Source organism: Pteropus vampyrus, unplaced genomic scaffold (genome assembly GCF_000151845.1).
Source record: "Pteropus vampyrus isolate Shadow unplaced genomic scaffold, Pvam_2.0 Scaffold134, whole genome shotgun sequence".
Taxonomy (NCBI): domain Eukaryota; kingdom Metazoa; phylum Chordata; class Mammalia; order Chiroptera; family Pteropodidae; genus Pteropus; species Pteropus vampyrus.
The window spans coordinates 3,688,429-3,711,651 of NW_011888915.1; the positions used below are offsets into that span (position 1 = coordinate 3,688,429).

The 23,223-nt window shown below is 41.7% G+C and overlaps 1 protein-coding gene across 3 annotated transcripts in view; it reads left to right on the forward strand.

Annotated features, from left to right (window-relative positions):
• Nucleotides 1-3,680: 3,680 nt before the first annotated feature.
• Nucleotides 3,681-23,223, forward strand: part of SH3RF2 (SH3 domain containing ring finger 2) — a 112,647-nt gene continuing 93,104 nt past the window's right edge. Inside the window, exons 1-2 of one of the 3 annotated variants that reach the window (XM_011367473.2) lie at nucleotides 3,681-3,937; nucleotides 4,910-5,393. In XM_011367473.2, the coding sequence (XP_011365775.1) occupies nucleotides 5,016-5,393 (378 nt within the window). In that variant the 5' untranslated portion in view covers nucleotides 3,681-3,937; nucleotides 4,910-5,015. The remainder of the gene's footprint in view (nucleotides 3,938-4,909; nucleotides 5,394-23,223) is intronic. The other 2 variants (XM_023534892.1, XM_011367472.2) reach the window with 2 other exon arrangements.

Genomic DNA, 23,223 nt, shown 5'->3' on the forward strand with positions numbered 1-23,223 from the left:
TATCTTAGCCTGAGACTAAGTCTTGTTTACTCGAAGGTAGTTTATTTGGGATCATGGGTTAGGGATGGAGGAGTGATACAGGGAATGAGGGAGAGACAATCCAAGGATGCATTATTGCATTAGGCACCCAGTGGAAGAATGGTACTCATCCACAGAACCTTCTTAACCTTATGAAATCTCAGGATTGTCTACTTCAAAGGCTAAAAAGGGGAAGCATTTATTACCCATTAGTCAAAGATGGTCCACACTTCTGGATCCTGTACATGTGAGCGTGGAGCAAGTTCCCATGGGTGTCCCACATTGCATTGTCAGAGAAGCTCTGGGGCAGGAGGCAAGAGGTTTATGGCAGGGTCCCAAGGAGAGACACTGCCAGGTAACATCTGCCTGAATCTAGTAAAACTTCTTAGCCTATGTAACAGATGGGGCCGAGAACATTCAAAGTGGCACCAAGGAGCTGTCCAGTTTAAAGTCATTATCAACAGTTTAATGTACATCTGCTCAGAAATAATTTCTTAAAAATACAATTCATTCATAAACCCATTTAAAATCATTTATTAAGCATGAACCACATGGCAGTTACCATATTAGATATGACGTAAGTGCTTTGCCTTGATCTTTTGGAGCTTACAGTATATTTGGGGGAATCAGGCATGAAATAATTATAACATAATTACTGAATTATAATTCTGAAACGATGTGAAAGAGAAGAGCAGGATCATAAACCTTCTAGTGAGAATCAAGGAAGGCTTCCCTGAGGAAGTGACATTTAAGCTAAAACTTACAGAGGAGGGTGAAAAAAGCAAAGATGGAGGTGTAATTAGGAATAGAGGAGGAGGAAGAGTGTAACTAGAAAGTGAGTTGCAGATGGAAAGAAGAATATGAACAAATACCCTGTGGCACAAAATCAGGTTGTGGGTAAGTCGAAGCAGGAGAGGTGAGCAGGAGCCAGATCATGTCAGGCCTGAAGAAAAAGATTTGGATTTTTCCTACAGTCAGTGGGAACCTACTACTAAAGGGTTTTGAAAAGGAAAACAATATGATCAGCTTTGCTTTTTTTCTTTTTTACGTAAATCAAGAGATACTTGTAAATACAAGCAGCAGAAGCTCATAAATGTCACACAGGTATTTAAAAAGAGTACAGTCTATAATCACTATATAACAGTACAAATATAAACAGGAGTATGATGGGGTGGGAGCCGCGGGGGTGGTGGCCTGAGTCTGGGGAGGTGTGTGTAGGTCACCTTTTTGTTTATTTTTGAGGACTAGATGTTCGTCTCATTAGATGCCAAGGTAGCATTTGGGTAAGCCAGGGTAAAATCTCCATTTAAAACTGTCCTCCTTGAAAAACTTGAAAAGAAATTTTCTCCTCGAATTTCCACCAAGACTAACCTCATATGTGGGTGGCGTTGGGGACCACCTACAGGGTGTATGATTTGAGAAGTGCTAAAAGACCCCTCCTGTTCAGTGTAAACTTTCTCTGCCCTCCACTAGTATCCATCATCACAATTCTGTTCCGCTGCATCTTCAATTGCCAAATATGCTAGCGCAGAGCAGCCCACTGACTCTATCCTGCTTTCCTGGGACAGAGCTGGGTTTTATTTTGTTTTCTTAGGAATGAGAGGGTTTGAAGCTTTTTGAGACCACTGTCCAGACAGGAGCATGGAGAAACCATGAGATTGAGCAGGTTACAGAGAGCTTGGGCTCTTTCGACTTCATCATTTTGTTGTGAGCTGGCCCTGCTATCAGCTGGTATGTGCAATATGGACAATATACATAAATGTGTGTGGATATATACAACATAGGTATATGGATATACTTATGACAGGCACGTGACTCTATAACATGGGAAGCAATCATGGTAAGGAACACAGGCCCTGGAATTATACCAGCCTGGGTTCAGATGGTAAGCTTTGTAACCTTAGGAAAGTTACAGCACCTACCTCATTGGGAAGATTTAATGAGATCATCTGTTTAAAGTCTTGGCACTGGTCCATGGCACACAGCAAGTGCTCCATCAATGTTACTGTTAAGATTACATACGTGTCCTCATGCAAGCATGTGTGTGCATGTGCATAGAGGTGCGGATTTAGGCATCTAAGGGAGATAAAGAGTGTTTAAGAGCAAGAGCAGGAAAGAGGGAGCGTGTTCTCCACCCCCACAGCAGGAGTTCCGGCACTAGAACAGACCTTTCTAGAAGGTGAGAGGATGCAGGGCAGCTCACAAAGGAGAGAGCTCAGCTTTATCAAGTGGGAAACAGAGTAAGGGACAACAAGGTCCTCACACTATGAGAGGCTTCCTGATGAGTATGGACTCTATAAAAGGGGAAATTAATTAGAGGCAGGCAATAGAATGGGATGTGATGTTGTTGAAGCTCAAAAAACCCTCCATAAAAGGCAGATTGAAAATAAAAAGTTAAAAACCATCTCTGAAATTGACACATATCCAAATTAGGCCTCCGTGCTCAGATGAAAGTTGACTTTGCTCCATCCTAAAGCTCTCCCTTGTTTTGGGCGTCACGCGTGTTTGCTTTTTCAGAACTAACATGGAAGAACTTTGAAAAACATGTGAACCACCATAATCTGTTCTCAAGCCTCTTTTTCCCCCTCTTAAGATTTGCCCGAGGAGTTGTATCGAAGTGCTTTCTGCATTATAAAGGAGTGTCACCCTTATGTTGAGAAGGAAGATACAGTAGAAAAGAAATCTCGGTTTCTAGTCCCAGTTCTGCCCTTAACTCACTGGGCAACTCTTGATCTCTGGGCACAGCTGCCTCTTCTGCAAAATAAGTTGATTAGTAAATGTGGGTCATTATCTTTTGACTTCCTGCCATCTCAGATGAGGTGTAGCTCCCTTCAACCATCTCTCCTCTCCTTAAAGCTGTATCACCATATGACATGGTAGTTAAGAGCACAGACCACCTGCCTCTTGCTAGCTGTCACTCCTGAGATGAATTATTTAACCTCTCTGTGTCTCAGTTTCCACCTTTGTGAAATGAAGGTAAAGAAGAGAGTAGTGTATCATGGGGTTGCTAAAAGGAGTAAATGAGTTAATAGAGGTAAAGTATTTAAAATAGTGCTTGGCACAGATAAGGACTACTCTGGTATTAAGTAATATTATTATTATTATTTATTTTATTAAATACCTTTGCAACTTTACATGAAATATTTTATTGATAAATCAAGAAGTAAAATATAAGTATTATTGGGGCTGTGAAAAGTCTCCAGTGAATAGGGGGCAGGGGGAGAGCTAGGACCATTGTTTTTCCTTATTGTAAAGCCCTTCTGTGCTTTGATTTTTCAAAGATGTGTATGTAGTACCATGACACTATTTTTCTTTAATTTAAAGAGATTGAACAGAAAGATCCCTAAAGTCCACCCTCAAATCTCTAAATTCGAGGATTGACTATGATTTTTAAGGAGCAGTACTTTTAGGTGGTCAGCTTATCTTTGTTATCCTAGCTACCATTAATATCTTTGACCTTTTCAGGAAATCCTTATAAAGGTTTAAAATAAACACAAGCACCTTTGCATGTTTATAACTGATCATGTTTCATTTTCTTGGATGGGAGAGAAAATGAGAAAGGTAAACCTATAAATTAAATACTTGGCCTTAGGGGTTGACATATTTTGCCCCTTATAATCTGTTACATAAAGGAAGGCTCCGTAGTAAAGAGTGAACTCAAAACTGCTGGTGGCCGCCCAGCGGTGAAAGGGTTAACAGGGCTGGGTAAGGCGATCCCTTGAAATGGGTAAGACTGGAGTTGTTAAAGTTTTCTGAGCGGCGGCGGCAGCGAGGCTCTTGGCGAAAAGGAAGCAAGTTGGAGGGAGCCTGGCCAAACAGCGGCTTGTGCTGAGCTGAACTCAGCTGGGATTACAAGCTCAAGGTTAGTGGCCCCTTACACGTCCCTAGCGCTGACATCTTTGGAGATTGTCTCAGGAAGGTGAGGCGCCATCTCTCATCCTGGTGTGCCGTGTCTGCTTTGCTTCCTAGTGGGGCCACTCGCTCTCCTGCTGAACCTTCCGGGCTGCCGTGTTCATCTAAGCCTTGGCATTTGTGAGGGACAGTTGACCTATTCCCAGGAGACTTTTCTAAACTAGTGACTTCTTTTCAGACATCCAAAAGGAAACTTTCTGGAATAAAGACAACCTCCTCTCCCACACACACACACCTATATACGCCGCCACATCGGGTTTTTTTCAGATTGTAACCACAATTCAGAATTCCTGTCTGCTTCCATTGAAATTAAGAATAATTGTCAACGTAACTAAACAGGCTGTGAGACTTTGTCTTGTGGGAGGAATATTGTTTTTGAGGCTATTGTCTCTGTCATTGAAAATGGGTTTTTAGTAGAAGTGGTTTTTTTGTATATTGTTAGAACGAGATGATGGGGGAAGATGCATTGCGAAGGAAATATTTCTACATCTGCATGAGATTCAGATAAACTTTTCCACATAAACTTAACTTGCCTGCATGTGCTGCAGATGATAGATAAACTTAAATCTAGAATAGTGGCTAGCTTCACAGAAATTGCTTCTGAGAAGGCTTTGACTTGAGAATTGAGACTGTCTGGAGATGGGTAAAGGACCCCCTTCGATCCCTGGCTGGGAGAGGGGAGTGGGTGTTCCACTTCAGCAGGCTGGTTTCTCTCCCTGCTCTTGCCTTCTGTACAGAGAGGCAATAAATAAGTAGTCAGTCAGTTGCTATGCTGAATGCCCCCTCGGGGTCCTCCAGAAGACAGGAGTTGGGTCTTATACCTGCTAGCACTGAATCAGAATGAGTCATTTGAAACTTGAGTGCTGGAACAAAGTACTTGCAAACTGCCTTATGAGACACTGCCTCCATGTAGGTGGGATATATCTCTCAGAGCAGTCACATTTTTTTTTTTTCCTCTCTTCCTTTCTCCTTCAAACAGGCAGGAATTTTGACACTCTCAAGAGACCAGCTCTGCCCCCTTGGTTCAGCTGACCCTACAATGTGGACCCTGCCTCTCCGGGTCAGGACTGGAGTTTTAAAATAAGATGGATGATGTGACGTTACTTGATCTTCTGGCGTGCCCTGTGTGCTTTGAAAAGCTCGATGTCACGGCCAAAGTCCTCCCTTGCCAGCACACCTTCTGCAAACCATGTCTCCAGAGGATTTTCAAGGCCCACAAGGAACTAAGGTGCCCCGAATGCAGGACCTTGGTGTTTTGCAGCATCGAGGCACTGCCGGCCAACCTGCTGCTCGTGCGTCTTCTGGATGGTGTGCGCTCGGGCCAGAGCACGGGGAGAGGGGGCTCCTTTCGCAGGCCCGGTGTGCTGGCCTCACAGGACAGCAGGAAAAGCAGGACTAACCTCAGAAGTCTGCAGTCCAGCCCTTTCCGGCTTGTGCCTAATATCAGAATCCACATGGATGGGGTAAGAAAGACCTTATTTGTTCATACCATGCCCACTCGGAGGTTGGATTTGTGTGTGCCAGCAGTTAGATTATCTAGTTATGTTTCAAAGAGGTGCTGCCAGGGATTCTCCAGATATAAGTTTCTGTGGGAAGCAATCATTTAACTGAAATTTGGTGGATTCCTGAGCGTATCTAATCATTCTTAGAATTGTTAAATCTTTTGCAGTTCTTCCTGCTTCTTATCCGAAAGGTAGTAGGACAAGGAAAACCTTCTTGATTATATTTTTGGTTTTTCGCTTCTGCTCTTCTGAGGCCGACCAATGCATGGAAAATGCACGAAGGATGGGGAACAGAGAGAAAACAAACCCAACTGCTTGTTGCTTTGGGGATCTCTGAGAAGTTTCCAATAGTCAGGTTTTGTTTGAATTTCACCAAAATCCATTTTTCCACCCCCACCCCCAGTCATAAAGTGCTATTATGACAATGTTCATTCATAATTCATTCAAAGCTATCAAGACACTTGACGCCCGAATAGCATGCCGGAGGGAAGCGTGTATGTGGGCGGAGTGATTGATAGGAAAGCCTGGGCTCTGCAGTACAGCAGATGTGTACAGGAGCCCCGCAGATGTGTCTTACTTTACAAAATAAATAAAACACACATAAAATGCACATCAGCGGCTGCAATGAAACAAACGGCCCAGTAGAACCACATGGTCTATCACCCAGTGATGCTTTGGGTGTTTGGACAGTGTGATCACTCTGTCCAGCCGTGCAGGCACATCCTCAGGATTTTGTCCAACCTGGCCGTGAGCCTTATTGAGGGAAGCTGTGTAAGGGCACGTCTCGAAAGGAGGACGTGGTCCTCGTGAGGCCAGCAGGATTATTGCACTGTCACCCCAGGAGTCGGTGTGCCAAAGTGGACATAGTGAACTGTGGCCTGGGTCCTTGGCATACTTAGAAAGTCAAAGCTGCATTCCGTGAAGTCTTACTTAAGCGAGCTTTGATACTGGCAGCTGAGTCCCAGGACTCCAGGCTCTGAAGAGTAACAGTGGTGGGAGGCCTTCCGGATTCCTTCCCATTGAGGGAGAATGGGCTTGTGATATGCATTCAGGATAGCTTTCTAAAATATTCACCCCATCTTCGGTTCACTGCACCTTCAGGCCGCCCATGCAGTAGGGGAGTGTGGAAACATTCAGAAATGAGAGCAAGAAGTGGGGCATTGGTGCGATTTCTTCACTGCAAACTTTTTATTGCCATTGTGCTTAGATGTGTGAACACATTCCAGAAAAGGGCTTGGCATTCTTCTTGAAGGCTCCCTATTAGCCCTAGGTCTAGCCATCAGTCAGAATCCACAGGCTTGGAAAAGGCAGGATGGGGGTGGGGTAGCAAACTTCTCTCACACATGCCTTGTTTATAAAGAATGGGCTCTATCTCCAGCCAGCAAATCTCCCTTTGAATTCCTAAGACCCAGCAACCTCTCCCCTCCCCCACCTGCAGAGTCTGACTTGCCTCCTGATAGAGTATCATTACTCACTAAGAAAATCTTGCCAGACTGGGAGGAGGCAAGTCCCTTACCGCCTTTGGGTATTTTTGTTCATGTTTTCATCTTTCTCGATGTGGCTATGTTGCTAAGGAAAAGAAGCAACTAATGGATCCACAGCTACCAAGTTTTTGAACCCTAGGCTATTCCAGGTCCCTCTTGGACGGGGCGTGGGGATGAGAGCTGGTCATACGTAAGAGACAGCCGTTAAGATACTGCATGTCCCTGGAACTCTTTCGCAGAGACTTGTAACATCAGACCAAGGCGCCAGTGATGGCGTTGCGCCCATCCCCCAAACCTCACTGGACCAAGTCCTGTCCATGAGGCTGAAACACAGAACCAAGTCCCTTTGCACTCCTGCTTTCAGGCAGGACCTAGTCTAGTAAAGATGCCCTGCAAGGGAACAGAGCTGGCAACCACCCCCAACCACCCGTTTCTTTCATTTCCTGAACCTGCCTTTCTTAAAGGGCCTCATCTCATCTCTTTTGCCTCTCTCAATGGGGAAATGAACAAGCCCGTTCCTGGATGTAAATATGGCTGTCATTCTGCAACCTGCTCTCCTCCCCCCAGTATAGCTATCTTTCCTGTAAGCGTGAAAGCAATTGTGCATCCCTCAATTCAGAGAACTGAGGATTGTCTGGGATGCCGCACTCTGTTCTGAGTCAGAGGAGTGGACTTGTATCCTCGGTCAGATCTTCACCAAGTTATTTGCCCTCTCGTCCTCAGTTTACCCAGTCCAGTCAACAGTTAATAATACTCGCTACCCACCTTCCTCTGGGATAGTGTGAAAATTATCTTCACAATATACACATGTCACTTTAGAAAACGTATGCCATGTAATGCATATGCATTACATAAAATGCAAAGCATCATCATTATCATTAATTTGAACTTGCTGTATGACTTTGGGCATGCCACTTAAGTTTGCTGGGTCTCAATTTAAATTTCTGCAAAATGGGAAAATGTATTGTAAAAACAGGCATTGTGAGGCTTAACTAATTAGTGTTTGCAAAGCACTTTGAGATCTTTAGATGAAAGGCTTTTGGAAGATCATGATCACAGTAAACATTATTATTGACTGTTTATTGTGCCCTGCTGTGCATGAGGCATTCTACAAAACATGGGAGAGTGTAATAGGTATTATTGAGTCTATGATGAGTCCAGGTCAGGAAAATGCTAAGTATAAAGTACTCCCCAGAGAAGGCATAAATAACCTGTTGTCACAGGGTACCATTTTGTAAAACACCTCTTCCAGAGGACTTGATATTAACCTAGCACCTTGAAAGTCCATGAGCTCTTTAAGTCCAAAGTCTGTTCTGCTCACCTAGGCTCCTCTAATGAACAAGCTCGTTGAGATCTTTTTGTTGGCTCAAAGAAGCCTGGTGCTTCCTGTGCCAGCCAGTATGCCAGGGTGGGACCAGTAATCACACTTCACGGTACCAGCCCCAGAGAGAAAAAAAATAGCCCATTGTGCCTACCCGTCTAAAACCCTCCCAAGCCTATTGTGTAAAAAGAAAACTTGAGAAATGGCTGTAGGTTTCTACAGCATGCAATTATGTCAAACCAGCAGGTAAGATCAACAGACTCCTGGAGGGCTCTGGACACTGTAAATCTCACTGGTTCTTCTTCTTTCCCAGACTGCAGTCAGGCCAAAGGAACTTTGCAAGCCTTTGAGATTATGGACTCCTGAATAGCTGATTTCTTTCCTCCTTATTCTGTTACCCTTTAATAATATTTCTGAATTAAGATGGGCAGTAAAGCAATAAAGCTAAGTATTTGCAAACTTAGGTTTGAAAGCTATCAGAATTCAAATGTTCTGCCCCTCAATAGTTGTGTTATTTGGGTGAGTCAGTTAAACTTCAGGACATCCAATTCCCCATCTGTAAATTGGAGGTAATAGTAATACCTACTTGAGAGAGTTGCTGTGAGAAATAAATGAGATGATTCATGTCAATTAGCTCTTAGCACAGTGACTGGTTTAGATTAAGTACTCAATAAATATTAGTTGTTATTGTTATTGAAGTGACTCAACACTTTCCAATCTAAATTACACACCCTCTTTCACTCCTTTAATCATTAATTGAGGTGTCCTCCAGAGATGGTCCTTGGTACCCTGATTTCTGGCTTGTTTTGTTTGTCTCCAAATGATCCATGGCCATGATTCACATAAGTTGATTCTAGGAGGAAATTGGCGAGCCACCTTCACTTCCCCAAATAGCAAGCTCAAAAGAGCGAAATATGGAGGGCAAGAACCTGGTCACCAATTCCTCATTAACTTCTATCTTTCCTTTCCCCTGCCTCTCACTATCCCCAACACAAACGTGGCCACCCTGGGTCTTGCCGGGCTGGACTTTCTCCCTTCTTTGCGAAGCGTCGGGCCAACCACATACATTCCTGTCTCACATGCCCTATCTCAGCAAAGACACACCTGCCACCTCCAGCACACAGACCACGTAGCTGTGTCCTAGAAACTTTTTCAGCTGGTGTTGCAAGCAACCGAGGGGGAAAATGAGGTCAGAACGCACATAGGGGAACTTGAGACTGGGTAGAAACCAGACGGCATCTGAGCCCCATTTCTGGGTCTCAGCTGCTGTGTCCTGCAGCAGAGCTATGACACAGACGTTGTTTTTTTGCTAAATTTGCAAGAGAACTAAAACCATCCTAGGCCCCTGGAAACAGCAGGCAGGTGCCACCTGGGTCAGCTAGGACCACATGAGGCAGGTGGAAGAAGGCATAAAGGCAGGAGCTGGGATCAAGAATCAGGAGATCCAGATGGTTGTCCAGTTTCACACACATTTGCAAACCTTTTAAATAACCACATGGCCCCAAACTGGCTCTGCCCCTAACCTCTCTCATTATGCCTCCTTTTTAGTGACAATCCCCTTTCTTTTATTGAGTACCGTAGTGTTTAAGGATTGTGGTCAGCTTGAGCTGGGTTTGTACTGGGATTCAATTATTTGATAGCTGTGAGGCCTTAGGCAAGTCGTTTAACCTCTCTGACCTTCAGTTTCCATATTTGTATAATGGAGATGACAATGGTATACATATATCATAAGGCTACTGTAAAATTAAAATGAGACAATGTGTGTAAAAAGCTTAGTACAAGCGCCTGGTACATAACAGATGCTAATAAACGTTAGCAATAGCAAATAACCAAACAATAACATTAGAAGAGAAAGACTGCTGCCATTGAATTTGGAGTTCTTTCCATCCACACATAATCATGCAGAGACCTCCATTAAAAAGTAAGTAAAGGGGCTAGCAAAAGGAAAGGGAGTTTTTGAAAAGGCAAAATTGTAGTGATGGAAATGGTGGTTTTCAGTGGTTGCTAAGAGTTATGGGTTGGGAGAAGATGTGACTATAAAGGAATAACTTGAGGGAGATTTATGGGGTTAATGGAACTGTTCTGTATCCTGATTGTGGTGGCAGTTAAATGACTCTAAATATGTGTTAAAATTCATAGGAATATAAACCAAGAGAAAAAAATTCAATTTTCTTGTATGGTGATATTTAAAATAATATTTCAAAAATGAAAGGGAGCTCTTGTATATTTCTTTTAGTCTCTGCCTGATTTTCACCTGGCCCACTCTGATTGCCTCATCTCTGTGTGTACTGCCTCATCTCTGTGCTATTTCGAGAAGGACTTTGCCATCGTTTAAATGATCAGGGTAATTTCTGCACAGGGGCTCCTCTCTGTTTTAGTGAGCCATCGTTACCTGCTTCAGCTTTCTCATCAGATAAAGGTGTGTGGCCAAACGGTGGACAAACACAACAGCTCGGCCTCCATGGAATGGCTTAGGCAGATGGGTGGAGCACGGGGTTCTCTTTACTCAACCTCAATTATCCAGCACGTGCACTGGGGGCATGTCTCCTAAGGGATGGCCCAATGCGTGTTTTGGGGTTGCTTAGTTTCCTCTTAGGAAAGGTTGCGTGCCACATGTCCCTTCATACTATAGAGAGATTATAGATTGAGGGAAAGTGCTCGTTCAGCCCTTGACTCAGGAAGAGTGTCCTCATCCATGCCATTCATACTTCTGGGCTTAGCTGGCACCAACTCAAATACAGGTCCCTTCAATTTCTTAATTGTCTCTCTTTCTTTCTCATTTTGTAATTCATGTTTATGTATGAGACTAGTCTTTCACAAAGTGTATTCTTTAAGCTATTAATGGATATTTCATAAAGCTCCACAATCAAACAAACTTGAGATTAAAACATCTAATTTTTTTTTTTTTTTGGCTGTAGGACTTCTCAGAACTTTTAGCATGCTAGTGAATTGTGAGTCTCTAAGTGGTAGATTATAATAAAAATGTTTCCCAAATTTCCACAACAGTGGCACCCCTCCCCCTTTTACGAGCACCTTGAGTAACATTAATTGTCCATGGGACGAATTTTGGGAGATTCTGTCTTATGCTAATGCAGAGGTAACTGAGCCCCCAAAGAGAACCCCTACTGTAGTTACAGACTATTGACTCATTCCAAGAAGAGTTTTAGGCAAGTTCTTGCCATTAGAAGATATTTTTGGAAAACTGTTTGAAACCCCCTATCGCCACCTTCTGCAGTACTTATTTAGCTCCTATTGGTAGTGTCCAGCTATAGGCACATGGGAATCTACACAGCAAAGTAAGATTCTCACCTTCCCAATGCTTACTGTCTAATGGTAAAACCAACTAATCCATATATATATATACATATGTACATATACACACATGTATACACACATGCATGTATAGATAAATACTATTCATTATAAGATGTATCATTTAGTTCTAACTCTTAAAGGAAAAAAGATATTCACTGTAAGATACATCCAATTTTAGAAACATTAAGATGTGAAAAAAAGAGTGTCTTACTAAAGAGCATATTGTCTGATTCCATTTATATAAAATTCTAGAAATGACAAAGGTATAAACTATAGTGATTTGTGAGGTAATGCAAATGTTTTATGTGATGGTACCTAGGTTTGCCTAAATTCATAAAACCATACAATTAAAAAGAGTGCATTTTTGTATAGAAATTACAACTCAATAAAGTTGATTAAGACAAAGAATTCTTAGACTAAAGAAACGATGGCTTGTGAAAACATCAGGCAGTAAGGTGGTTCAGTTTGAGAGAATGAAACTTGGCCAATGAAAAGAAACTTCCTGGAAAAAAATAGGTGTTTTAGTTGTCAAGAAGGACATGGTCAAAGTCTGAAAGGCAGGGTCTATTCTGGGCATGTGAGTGCTAGGAAAGGTGAGGTAGGATGTAGAATAGAATGGAAATTGCAGGAGGGAAGAAGGAAACAGTTGGAGAAGAGACTGGGTTCCCGGCTACCTGCTTCAAAACCACTACGGGAAGGCACATGTCAGTTACACTCTGTAATAAAGTCTCTCTGTAGCCAAACTGGTTGCATGTCACCACGTGGCCGAGGAGCTGTATCTACCTGATAGATTCAGTGCAGCCAAGCAGGGCATCTCTGCTCCAGGCAGATGGCTGAGCTTACTGAGTAACTGAGGAGCAGCCTCCTCCTCACTGGAAGACAGTCATTTTTCTCCACTGAAATGGTCAGGTTTCCTGATAACCCTAGCATACAGGAACATCAGCCAGCGACTCCAAAGTTAGTGATAGAACATAGGCAAGGAAAGACAAGTCCATTTGACATGAGAAGCTTCCTACAACTTGGATCCGTGTCAGCCCCCAGGATCACACCACTCCAGATCTCCAGCTCATAAGCCAGGGCTGCTCCTAAGTGCCTGCTCTATGCCAGGCTCTGTCTTGAAAGCTCACACTTTATAAGCTCATACCAGGGATGCTCACAGGACTCAAACAGTAGCTGAGTTCACCTCAGATCTCTCTCATTTCTCCAATCTTTTTTCCAAGTACAAGGAGAACAGGCTACTTGGCTTATCTCTCAATACGGTGCTCGGAGTACCCAGCCTACAACTTGGCCCATATTAAGAACCTCAAAATATTTTTGGAATGGATGAATAAATAAATGAACATGTTCATGTCTCTGGTACACTTCATGGAATCATAGACTAAGTCCTCATGATACAGAAATGAACTCTTCACGAGTCAAGCCATCACAGAACTATGTAAAGAATGAGTAGCATGTTATATTAGGCATCAAGTCATGTGGTGACTGAAATACTCCAGATGTGAATTACCTTATTAAATACCTTTTTTAGTGACAGCTAGTACTCTCCTGAAAACACAGTGGGCCGTGGTTTTGAATTGCTAACCCTATGAAGATAGTAAATGCCACTCCATATGTGGTTAAACTACGAAGATAGTAAATGCCACTCCATATATGGTTAAACAGATTTCAGGTGCTCCTTTGATCTTGGGGGAGTTGCTTCATCTTGAGTTAATTGACACTTAATTACATGGATACCAGTGACAGATAGGAAGAGGCTCTGAAAGAATTTGCCACTGAGTTATGAGCTGAGTTGACGTGGCCTCCTATATGAAGGGAAAGCAGCATTTCAGGTAGGAACATGGCCCCCAAATCTCTCATGGTGCAAACGTACATCATATATATGTAATATACATAACATAAAATTTGCCTTGGTGGCATTAAGCACATTTGCATCGCTGTGCAATCATCACCACTATGCACCTCCATAACTTTTCCATCATCCCATACTGGCTCTCTACCCATTAAACAATAACCCCCCATTGCCCTCTGGTACACATATTTTTTTAAAAGGTAATATTTAATGTAAAGCTGTATTACACATACATTTTTTAAAAGTTCTTTCTATTTTAGTATCATTTGAAAATTTTTCTGCTGCTTCTGACCTTAAACTTCCAATGAGATAAGTAAACAAGATAACGCTGTGATTCAGAACAAAGGCTCTTCATTCATGTGTCTTGGCTGACTATGTGCTTCTGGGCAAGTTACTTAAGGACTCTGAGCGTCATTGCTATAAAATGGAAATAGCAAGCTCATCTCATAGGCTCATTGGGAAGATCTAATGAGGTGATGTCCTGTAACATACTTAGCACAACGTCTGGACAAAGCAAGCTCCTAGTAAAGGTTAACTGCTTGTACTCACTCAGGTAGGTTAACCTTTTAAAATAACTACCACCCTTAGTGCAGTTGGACGGCTATTTTACTGTGATATAGACATGGGGGTAACAGTCATCATGGCAGCATTGGAGGATAAATCAAGATAATTTTTGTAAAGTTCTTAGCACAGGGCATGACGTATAGTAAACTCAGTGACAATAAATGTGCGGCATTGTTATTACTATTTTTGATGTCTCATTCATTCACCAGACATGTACAGGATACCTTTTATGTGTAAGACCCTTCGCTGGGTTCCAATGAAGAATAAAATTGAGTAATACATGATCCGTGCCCTCAGAGAGTCATAGTCTTTTGGGAGACAGCCATGTAAACTAGTAATTATGATGCAGTTAATAAATCTTAAACAAAAGACTCAGTATGTGTTGGGCACTGGGTAAAGCACTTTGACCTACAGAACCTCACTTAACTTCTACAAACCACTGAGATGGGTGCTACTATTTTCCCTACTTTACACATAAGAGATCTGTGCTCAATAAATGTTAATATAAGAAAAGAAAATAATTACATATCAAATTTAACATCCCTGTGTTTGTGTTCAGGGTAGTTATTGAGGTTGCACTTTTTAAAAATGCCAGTGGTCTGAGTCCTTATTATCTAGGCATTCACAGAAACCCATGACTGAGGACTGCAAACCTCGGAATACACCGGGAGGCACATTCATTGGGTGGTGAGTCCTGGTATCTTGGTCCTAATGCTGCTAGTTTTGGAAAATGTGCCTTTCAGCCACCATCCCTTATTCATCATGGAAAGCCAAGAGAAGAAGTGAGAAAACTTGGATCATTTGCTGTTACCCTTCCCTCAAAGGCATATAGGAAAACTTTAGCCTGGAGAAAGGAGAAGTAAGGCAAATACCCCCGGGTGCCTGAAGCAAACCACCCCAGCAAAGGGTGTCAGCCAAACTGTCAGTGTTGGAGAAGGCCAGAATGAAACCATTCACCTAATTGGGAAATTGGCCCACGTGGCTGACAGCAACCCATCTTCAGGTCTCAGTGTAGCCTTCACCCCTCCAGGAAGTCAGCCCTCTGTGTCGAATCCCAAGCCAGGGGCCATAGTTCCTCAGGTTCCCAGAGTCCCCAGTGCTACCTTCTGACCTCCACAGCATGCATAAGCTCCATGATGTTAAGGAGGTGTCCTGTCTCTTCTGTACCTGGCACAGTACCCGAAACGCAACCAGCATTCAATAAATATTTAATTACCGAATGCGTAATGTTCACCATATTGCAAGAAACTGTAGTTAGATTTAGCACTTCATGGCTGAGGAGCTCCTGGTGTCCTCCCTGAGGCTAGAGGAAAGGAAACAATCTAGCCATTTTGTCCCCAGGATCCCTTCCAGCCCCTCTCCTGTTGACAAGGGTGTTTCTTGACTTAAGGCCAGGTGTGTTAACAATGGCATGTAGGTGCTCGCAGGGGATGCAGAGGTAATTGGGAGGTGAAAAAAAAAAAGAAGTCAAACCAGAATGGAGAACATTAACTAACTGGCATGCCGCAGCAGCCCTCCAAGCAGGTTGCCCTGGTTTTGCAGAATTAAGGGTGATATCGCCACACACATGGAACTATTTCAATCGGTTGCCAAGGCAATGCAGCAGATTCAGTGGGCATGGCACAGGAATAGAACTCCGCAGAGCCTTGTTCATGAAGGGCGTTCGGCTGTGATATTAGCAAGCTGCCTGGACATGAGAAAGGAAAAGCTGCAGAGATTCGGGTTTGGGACCTTTGCTTAACAGAACAGGCAGAGCAATGGAAGGGCAGAAGAGAAGACTTCCCTTCCTAGGTCTCTGGGGAAGCAGGAGATATTATCTTCTGGATCTCAAATTTCTCCTTGGCGTGGTGAATTTTCATGGATGAAGGAAATCCAAGTAGATTGGCTCCAAGCTTGAAGGAAAAAGGAATAGGCCGATTAAAGAGTGGAGAAGATGGCAAAGTTCTCTTCCTCTTGAGGGATTATTAAAAGGATCCAGGATGCAAGAACCTGCATTTAAACAAAAAGATTTCCCATTCTCTCGCTTTTCTTCCTTTTGTATCAGAAAGGAAAAATATTTGCTATTAAACCTGCTTTTTATTGTTTTGTTTTTTGTTTTCTGAAGTTTCGAAACACTAGGATTTTTTTTCACAATCACAACTTTGTGACTGAGATATATCCTGGGTTTCTTCACTTCTCTGTTCCATTTACTATCCCAAGGACTAAAGAATCAAACACACTTCATCACGTGGAGTACATATCCTGATTGCTTGCGCAAGGAGAAAGGGATCAGGAAAGAGAGAAGCAGAGAGGAGGTAGACATAGTTACTAATCAATACCTTAATAACTACTGCCATCACATAGCACATAACATGTGCCAGACACTGGGTGAAATAAGCATGGTTTCCTTGAATCTTCCCAACAACTTTTGGAGGTCCAAGGCATTATCTCACTTTATAGATGAGGAAACTGCTCAGAAGTGCCAGAGGTAGGATTTGAAGTGTGTCTGCCTGCATCCAAGGACTGGGCTCTTAACCAGGTCAGTCAGGCCAATCAAGACAAATACAGTGTTCCCTTGGAGCCTGATGGAGCCCTGTACTGCCTGCCATTACTGGTCAGTTCCTATTGGCACCAACACCACCACTCCAATGTTGTTCATAAACCTACAGAGCATAATGTAACCTGTAGCCAATCCAACTCCATGTTAATGATATGCTATGTCTTAACTGGGTGCCAGTTGGTCAGAAATTTAAGGATTTAAGTAGTCATCTTCAGGTGACTAGAGAGGGAGACAAGAGAGGGGGAAATGGAGTCAGAGCAAGGAGGAAGGTAGGGAAGGAAAATGCCAGAAAAGGAACATGTGAAATCTAGACAGGGGCAACAAAAACCAGGAAGGGAGGAGAAAAGAGAGGAAGGCTGAGGGAGGAAGCAAGTATGCAAGAGCAGAATACTTGGGGAGATATGTTATTAGGAGGCATGACTAGCTCTGATCCAGAACTCGTCTGCTTTTCCTGAAATGTAAACAGAGCCAAAATGAAATATTTACGTTCCATTTTATTTTGAGAAGCTGTCACCTGGATAGGCAAAATTGTCCATTAAAGGTAGGGAAAAATAGAGCCAGAAATTCAGGAAAGTCAGCTTCTAATCCTGTCTTAGCTGAGAACCAATCATGTGACATGAAATGTATCTGAGTGTTTAATAAATGTTAGCGATTACTACGGTTATGGGAAAAGTCTCAGAGTCACTGAGTCTCAGGATTTCAACATCTCAAGTTTAAACTGTGTGCTCTTCATATTTTACAAAATTTGCAAATGATGCAGAAGTATTTCCATTTATGTTTTGAAGGAAAAAAATATATATACATGTAAAGGTTTTCAGAAAAAATAGCTAACATTTTTGAGCCCTTACAGTCTTCAAAGGCCTATGTTAAATATTTTACCCACAAAGCTTATTTAATTCACAGAGAAACACTGTTTTACAGATAAGGAAACTGAGGCTCAGGAGTACTGAGTAGCTTGGCCAAAGTTGCCCATGTAGACTAACTCCAAGTTCACATTTTTGACCAACACGTTATGCTGGTTCATCTTGAAACTCCATGGCCCTGCCTCCCTTATGCCAACACATGGCACGTATCCTTTTTTATTTATTAACATGGCATTATTAAAATTAATTTCTCTCAAGTCGAGTTACCTGTGTAAATCTTGTCACCTCAGAATTACCTACCACGCATGCAGGGGCCAAGTGACTCTTCTAATTCCTTTGTAGTTTAGAATCTCACACCTCAAAGAGCAGTTTCCAAAGACTCAAGGGAAAAGCTATACAGAAAGACAGAAGATGACTAAGGTGACAGTAAAAGAAAAACCTTTCAAATGTAAAGCGAAAGGTATGAAAACTTTGAGCATGGAATGAGCAGCAAGATGCTCCAACTTCATGGCAGTTGTTTTCTAGAAGCACTTTCTTATGCAACCATTTGCTTAATTCTACCCACTATTTTGGTTTTTTAACATTTTAAATTATTTCCAAAGAATAGAAAAGCGATTACTGGGTCAAAGGGGATGAATCCTTTTGAGATTCCTGATACATAATATTAACTTGCTTTCATCCATGTTTGCCAAGAACTTTTAGTTGCAAGATGACAACTCACCACAAGCTAGCTCAAACAAAAGTGGAAATTTGTTAGCTCCTGGAAGGGGAAGTTCAGAGTTCAAGCTGGTCTCAGGGCCTTTAAGAATCCAAATTGTCCTGTCACATCACTCTCCTCCATCTTGACTCCACTTTCTGTATAGTGGTGTCATACTCTCCAATTGCAAATGACATTCTTCATAATGTAAATTGAAGAATGTGCATTCCTCAGAGTTCTTAGTCTCCAACAATAGAATCCACTGCAAAAAAAAAAAAAAAGATTTAGGAAGAAAAAATTAATTTAAAAAAAGAGTATTAGGTAGTTCACAAAATTTCTGATTCGAGGCCACCTTGCCAAGAACAATGCCCCAATGACCAAGTGCTGACTTCCAGGGCTGACTCTGCTGGCACTGAGCACAGAGGCCTCCTTAGACCCTAGAACTGCTACTGCAGTTGGAAGGAAGTCAAATTTGTTTAGCCTCCACCACCTTCCCACAGAGGTAGAGACGAGTCCTTTCTTGTCTTGTCTTTGTGTCACTAACTTGCAAGTTGACATTTAAGTCAGGTCCTTATAATTGACAAAGCCTAGATCTCTGCCGAAAGCAATGCTGATAAAGCTAGCATTTTCAATTTCTTAATATTGAGGCAATTTCCACCACCCACCAAAATTCATAAGGTAGGTGAGTTCCTAAACATAGGGGGTTCAGATGCAGGACATTCAAATCACAACTATGTACTACAAGAAACATGGCAACAGACAGCTCAGATTTACATCTTTCCAGCTTCATGAATGCAGAAAAAAAGGAAAGTCTCTTTCAACAGCACCTAGTTCAGTGCCTCACCCTTAGTAAACACCTGTTGGCCTGAATCCAGAAGCTTTAACAAATAAGGCCTGAAATCCAACATGGAACATTGTAGACACATAAATATTGAAAACAGTTACATTTCCTCTTAAAATTTTAGCTCCAGCTGAATGCAGTACTATTTATCAAATAACACCTAAAACTTCACTTTCTGTAGTTGTTTGACAAAAGCAAAAGGCACAACTTTATATTTATGAAATTCTAACAATTGCAAGAAAGAATACCTCTTATAATTGTAGTAAAAAATGTTTAATTTATGAATTTTCTAAAATGACCATGCTTTACTCTTATAAAGAGAATTGAATTTATAAATGAACTGCATTTTAATGAAGTTTGAAATAAAATTCACTGGTCCAAGAAAGAAAAATAAGGCCTGATTTCAAATCCTGACTCTTTTGTGTATAATACTGAAAAAACTAAGATGAAATTAAAGTCCTGTGTTCTCCTTATGTCTCAAATATTTGTTCCTTGAACTTTTGTGTAAAGATGGGCAGGCCGACCTACACCATTTAACTTTTATGGCTGTCTAATTTCTTTTTGTAGAGGGAAAAAAGGGACATAATATTTCTGATAAATGGAAACTTGGCATTTTTACCAATGGAAGTCTACTGAAATAGAAAATGAAATTCTTACCTAGGATGACTATTAACAGATGCAAAATTGCTATTGGCACTTAAAGATACATTAGCAGGGTCAAAAGTAGGATCAAAAAGAACCCAATAGACAAGGTGAATGGCAAATATAATTCTCAATTTCATCAAAAAACAGAGCAGAAAGTTAAAATGCAATCTGTCAAAGAGCTTTCACAGGTAGTATGATATTTGATAGCAGCAAGCAACTGATGGAAATTTTTATACAGATGCTGAAATTAGCTTTGCTAACACATACTCCTGCAGTGAGCACCACCCAGCCTTGACTCTTGCAAAGTTGCCCGTGGAGATAAAATGAAGAGGCAAATTGATATCATTTTTGAAGATAGTAGAATTTTTCAGGAGCCACTGCATTCCTGCATTTATCGTCATTTTTTTTTCTTCATGTCAGTTCAAACAAGTTTATAGTGGGGAAAAATCCCGAAGGAGGGTCATCTTTAGATATCACTTGTGACAGACAGTCTTCCTAATTTGGTAGTGGAACTAAAGACATGTTGACTCATTAGAAGTTTCTCATTTTTCAAGAAAGCACATTTTTTGACTCTTCTCCAGACTACCGCTGGCCTGGGGGGAAGGAGAGATGTGGATGGAGTAACTTGTAGAATTCTAGGAGCTGATAGGAAACTGTTTCAGGATTCCAAAGAATGAAAGGACTCAAATACCTAAAATATAGGAAATAATCATGGTGAACAGCAGTTAAAAGAATTTTGTAGCTTTGATCTAAAAAATAGAAGTCTAAACATCCACTTGGCTATGTACTGTAACTACAGTGGTTTTATCATTTTAACGCAGTTGCTGATTTAGGCCATCCATTCAGCAAGAAAGAAAAGTTGGCCAAGGCAGATGTTAACCTGAAGTGTCAATTTTTATTAATGCCGATTAAACCAACCCATCCAAGAAAATTCCCCTTGTGTCAACGCAGTTTATCAACTCTGTGTATGAGGACTTTTTCGGTGGTACTTTGTAAAATTCCTGTCAAACTAATGTAATCCCAAAAGGGGAGGAGGGGAACTAAAGGATCGGTAGTTTCGTGAAGGTTTGAAGGGTGGATCTTGGGAATGGGAAGATCTACAGGTTCACAGTCATCTGAATTATGTATCTCTCTGTCCCTCAGCTCAGCCTGTTGCTGTGTTCCTCATTCTCAGGAAGCTTCTTTCTAGGAGAAAGACACTGGCAGCCAAAACCTGCATCATTCATCAAGTTCTTAATCTGAGAGAAATTGAGGGTGTCTTCTGTGACAACTCTGCCAAGGAGACTCCAATTAGCTTACCTTAGGTCCAGTGTGCATCTCTGATCAGTGGCGGTGGTTGGGATACAAGAAACACTCTGATTGCTCAGGACTAGGTCACAGAGGGCAAAGCAGGTTCAGCCCACCTGCACCACCAAGACTGGGCAGAATTACTAGGAGAGGTGTTTCAAAAAGAAGAGATCCTGTGCAGACAGATATCTCTGTAAGAATGCGTTTAAATCATGGGTACATTTGGGGAATTTTTAAGTTTTTATGCTTGGCAGTTGAAAGCAAATAGGAACCAAAATTCAAATAATTTCCTAATGCCTTATTATTTCACTGAACCTTCTGACTTTCTGTCCAACCTATTCACTACCCCACAAATCAGTCTATCCAAATCCTGCCCCTGCTTTTTGAGGTCCTGTTCAAACACCTCTTTAGAAAATCTTCTGATTGTCAATCTCTGAGATTCTGTCTTTCTCTTCAGTTCCTGTAGCAAGACTCGCCTTGCCCTGCCTTCATGTCTTATACATGCATGGTTTTGCCTTATGCCCTGCCTAGCACCAGAATAAAACTCAGAAAATACTTTAAATGAAAAATAATGAGGCAAGAGGAGGAAGAAAAGAGGCTTTCTAAGTCAAGACCCCCGTTTGGACTCTGTACCTCCCCCATCATAACATTTATCTCCCTGTTGACATGTATTTCTTGTCTGTTTCTCCTTCTAGACTCAGTTTCTTTGAGGACAATGACTCTTTGTTGTTTGACCAGTCTTTGTTTTATAGCTTGCATAAAATAAATTATGGATGCATGGATGGATGGATAAATGAATGACTTTATAGAGTTAGTTGTAGGTGACATAAACCTTCCTCTTGCCCCAATACAAAAGAGTTCCAAAGAACAAAGGCATTGAGGTCAGCTAAGTGAGCAACCAAAAACTCTATACTGGAAGGTACCATAACCACATTGAAAACAAATAGAACACAATACATTTAAACAATGGCATAAGAGAATTGGTTTTACTATAATGATAAACTACTTCCTATCAAGCTAATTAAACACCACTTGTAATTGCTTAAATTCCTTGAAAACAAGGGGCTGGATTAAATGACATCAGATGACCTTCTATGACCCTACCCCTTACCCTAGCTCTTTAATTCTTTGGAGTTCCCCTTAATTGTTTTGGTTTTTTATTGTTGCATCTTCCTGTCACAAAATTCCAAAACAGCAGTTGCATTTAAATTCTACTTACAGCAAAAAACGAGAGGTGAGCACATTGTAGATTTTTTCAATTCTGACTATGTATCCTTTTGTCAATTCTGACTGTGTATCCTTCAGTCATCCACATCTGGCTCTACTCGGCTCTCACTAAAAACACTCCAGTAGAAAGATATTTTCTTATGTGTTCTGAGACTAATTAAATGAAGTGGCGAACTCATTTTTGAGGCTTTTGTTATTTCTGACAAGGCTGTTCAAAAAGCAAAAACTAGTAAAACCCTATTTCAACCAATTCCAGTTTTGTCAGGGGTGTTTACCCTGAGGCTAGGTCTGATTCTGTAGGTAGCCATCCAGTAAAGAGCGATGTGAGTTTACTTGTTTACTTGTTTATCTGCGGCTATACTGGTTCTACAACAGTAGTCAGTTGACACGCTGTTACAAATCATCGTACAACTGTTCTGCGCAATCATTACTTTGCTATCTAGAGCCATCATTGTTTTGGACTAAGGTGATGGCAGCCTTCTTTTAAACTAAGAAGAGAAAAAGAAAGTGGAAGTTCAATTGTATTCATTTCAACACACATTGTCTTTTGCACAGAGAGTATTGAGACTGGGCACTGTGGAGTTTTCAAAGTTGAAAAGAACTAAGACCGTCACTGTTTACATTAACTACTCTAAGTGTCATTCATTCTTTCAACAAATATTTATTCATCAGCCACCACATGCCAGGCAGACTACAAGGCCTAGAGGGGTTCAGTGGAGAAAAATGTAGAGGCAACTTCCTCTCTTAGGGAGTGTGCAGTCTCATCAGAGAAATGTTAAGTAGTGAAACACACAAAGAAATATGTAATTCTAAGGCATGACTGGAAATTAGAAGAAAAAAGCCTGAGAGCTCTGGCCTATTCTTGAGGAGGGGTATTTTGGACAATATTTGAGGAGGGAGACATAATTAAAATGAGAGATCAAAAAAGGTACTTCCAGAAGAAGTATGGGATATGTCGGGATGAGCCAACTAAAGAGTGGGCAGGAGTACTGAGACAGGGAGTCCTCCTGCAAAAGGCCTGAGTAAGAAAGAATGAACCATTAGAGGACAAGACCACAGGTCTTGCAAAGACGGGGAGAGGAGTCACAGGGGAAGGGCGAGGGAGGCAGGGACCCGATCAGCTTTTAATGACAATGGGAAGCCACTGAAAAGTTTTAAA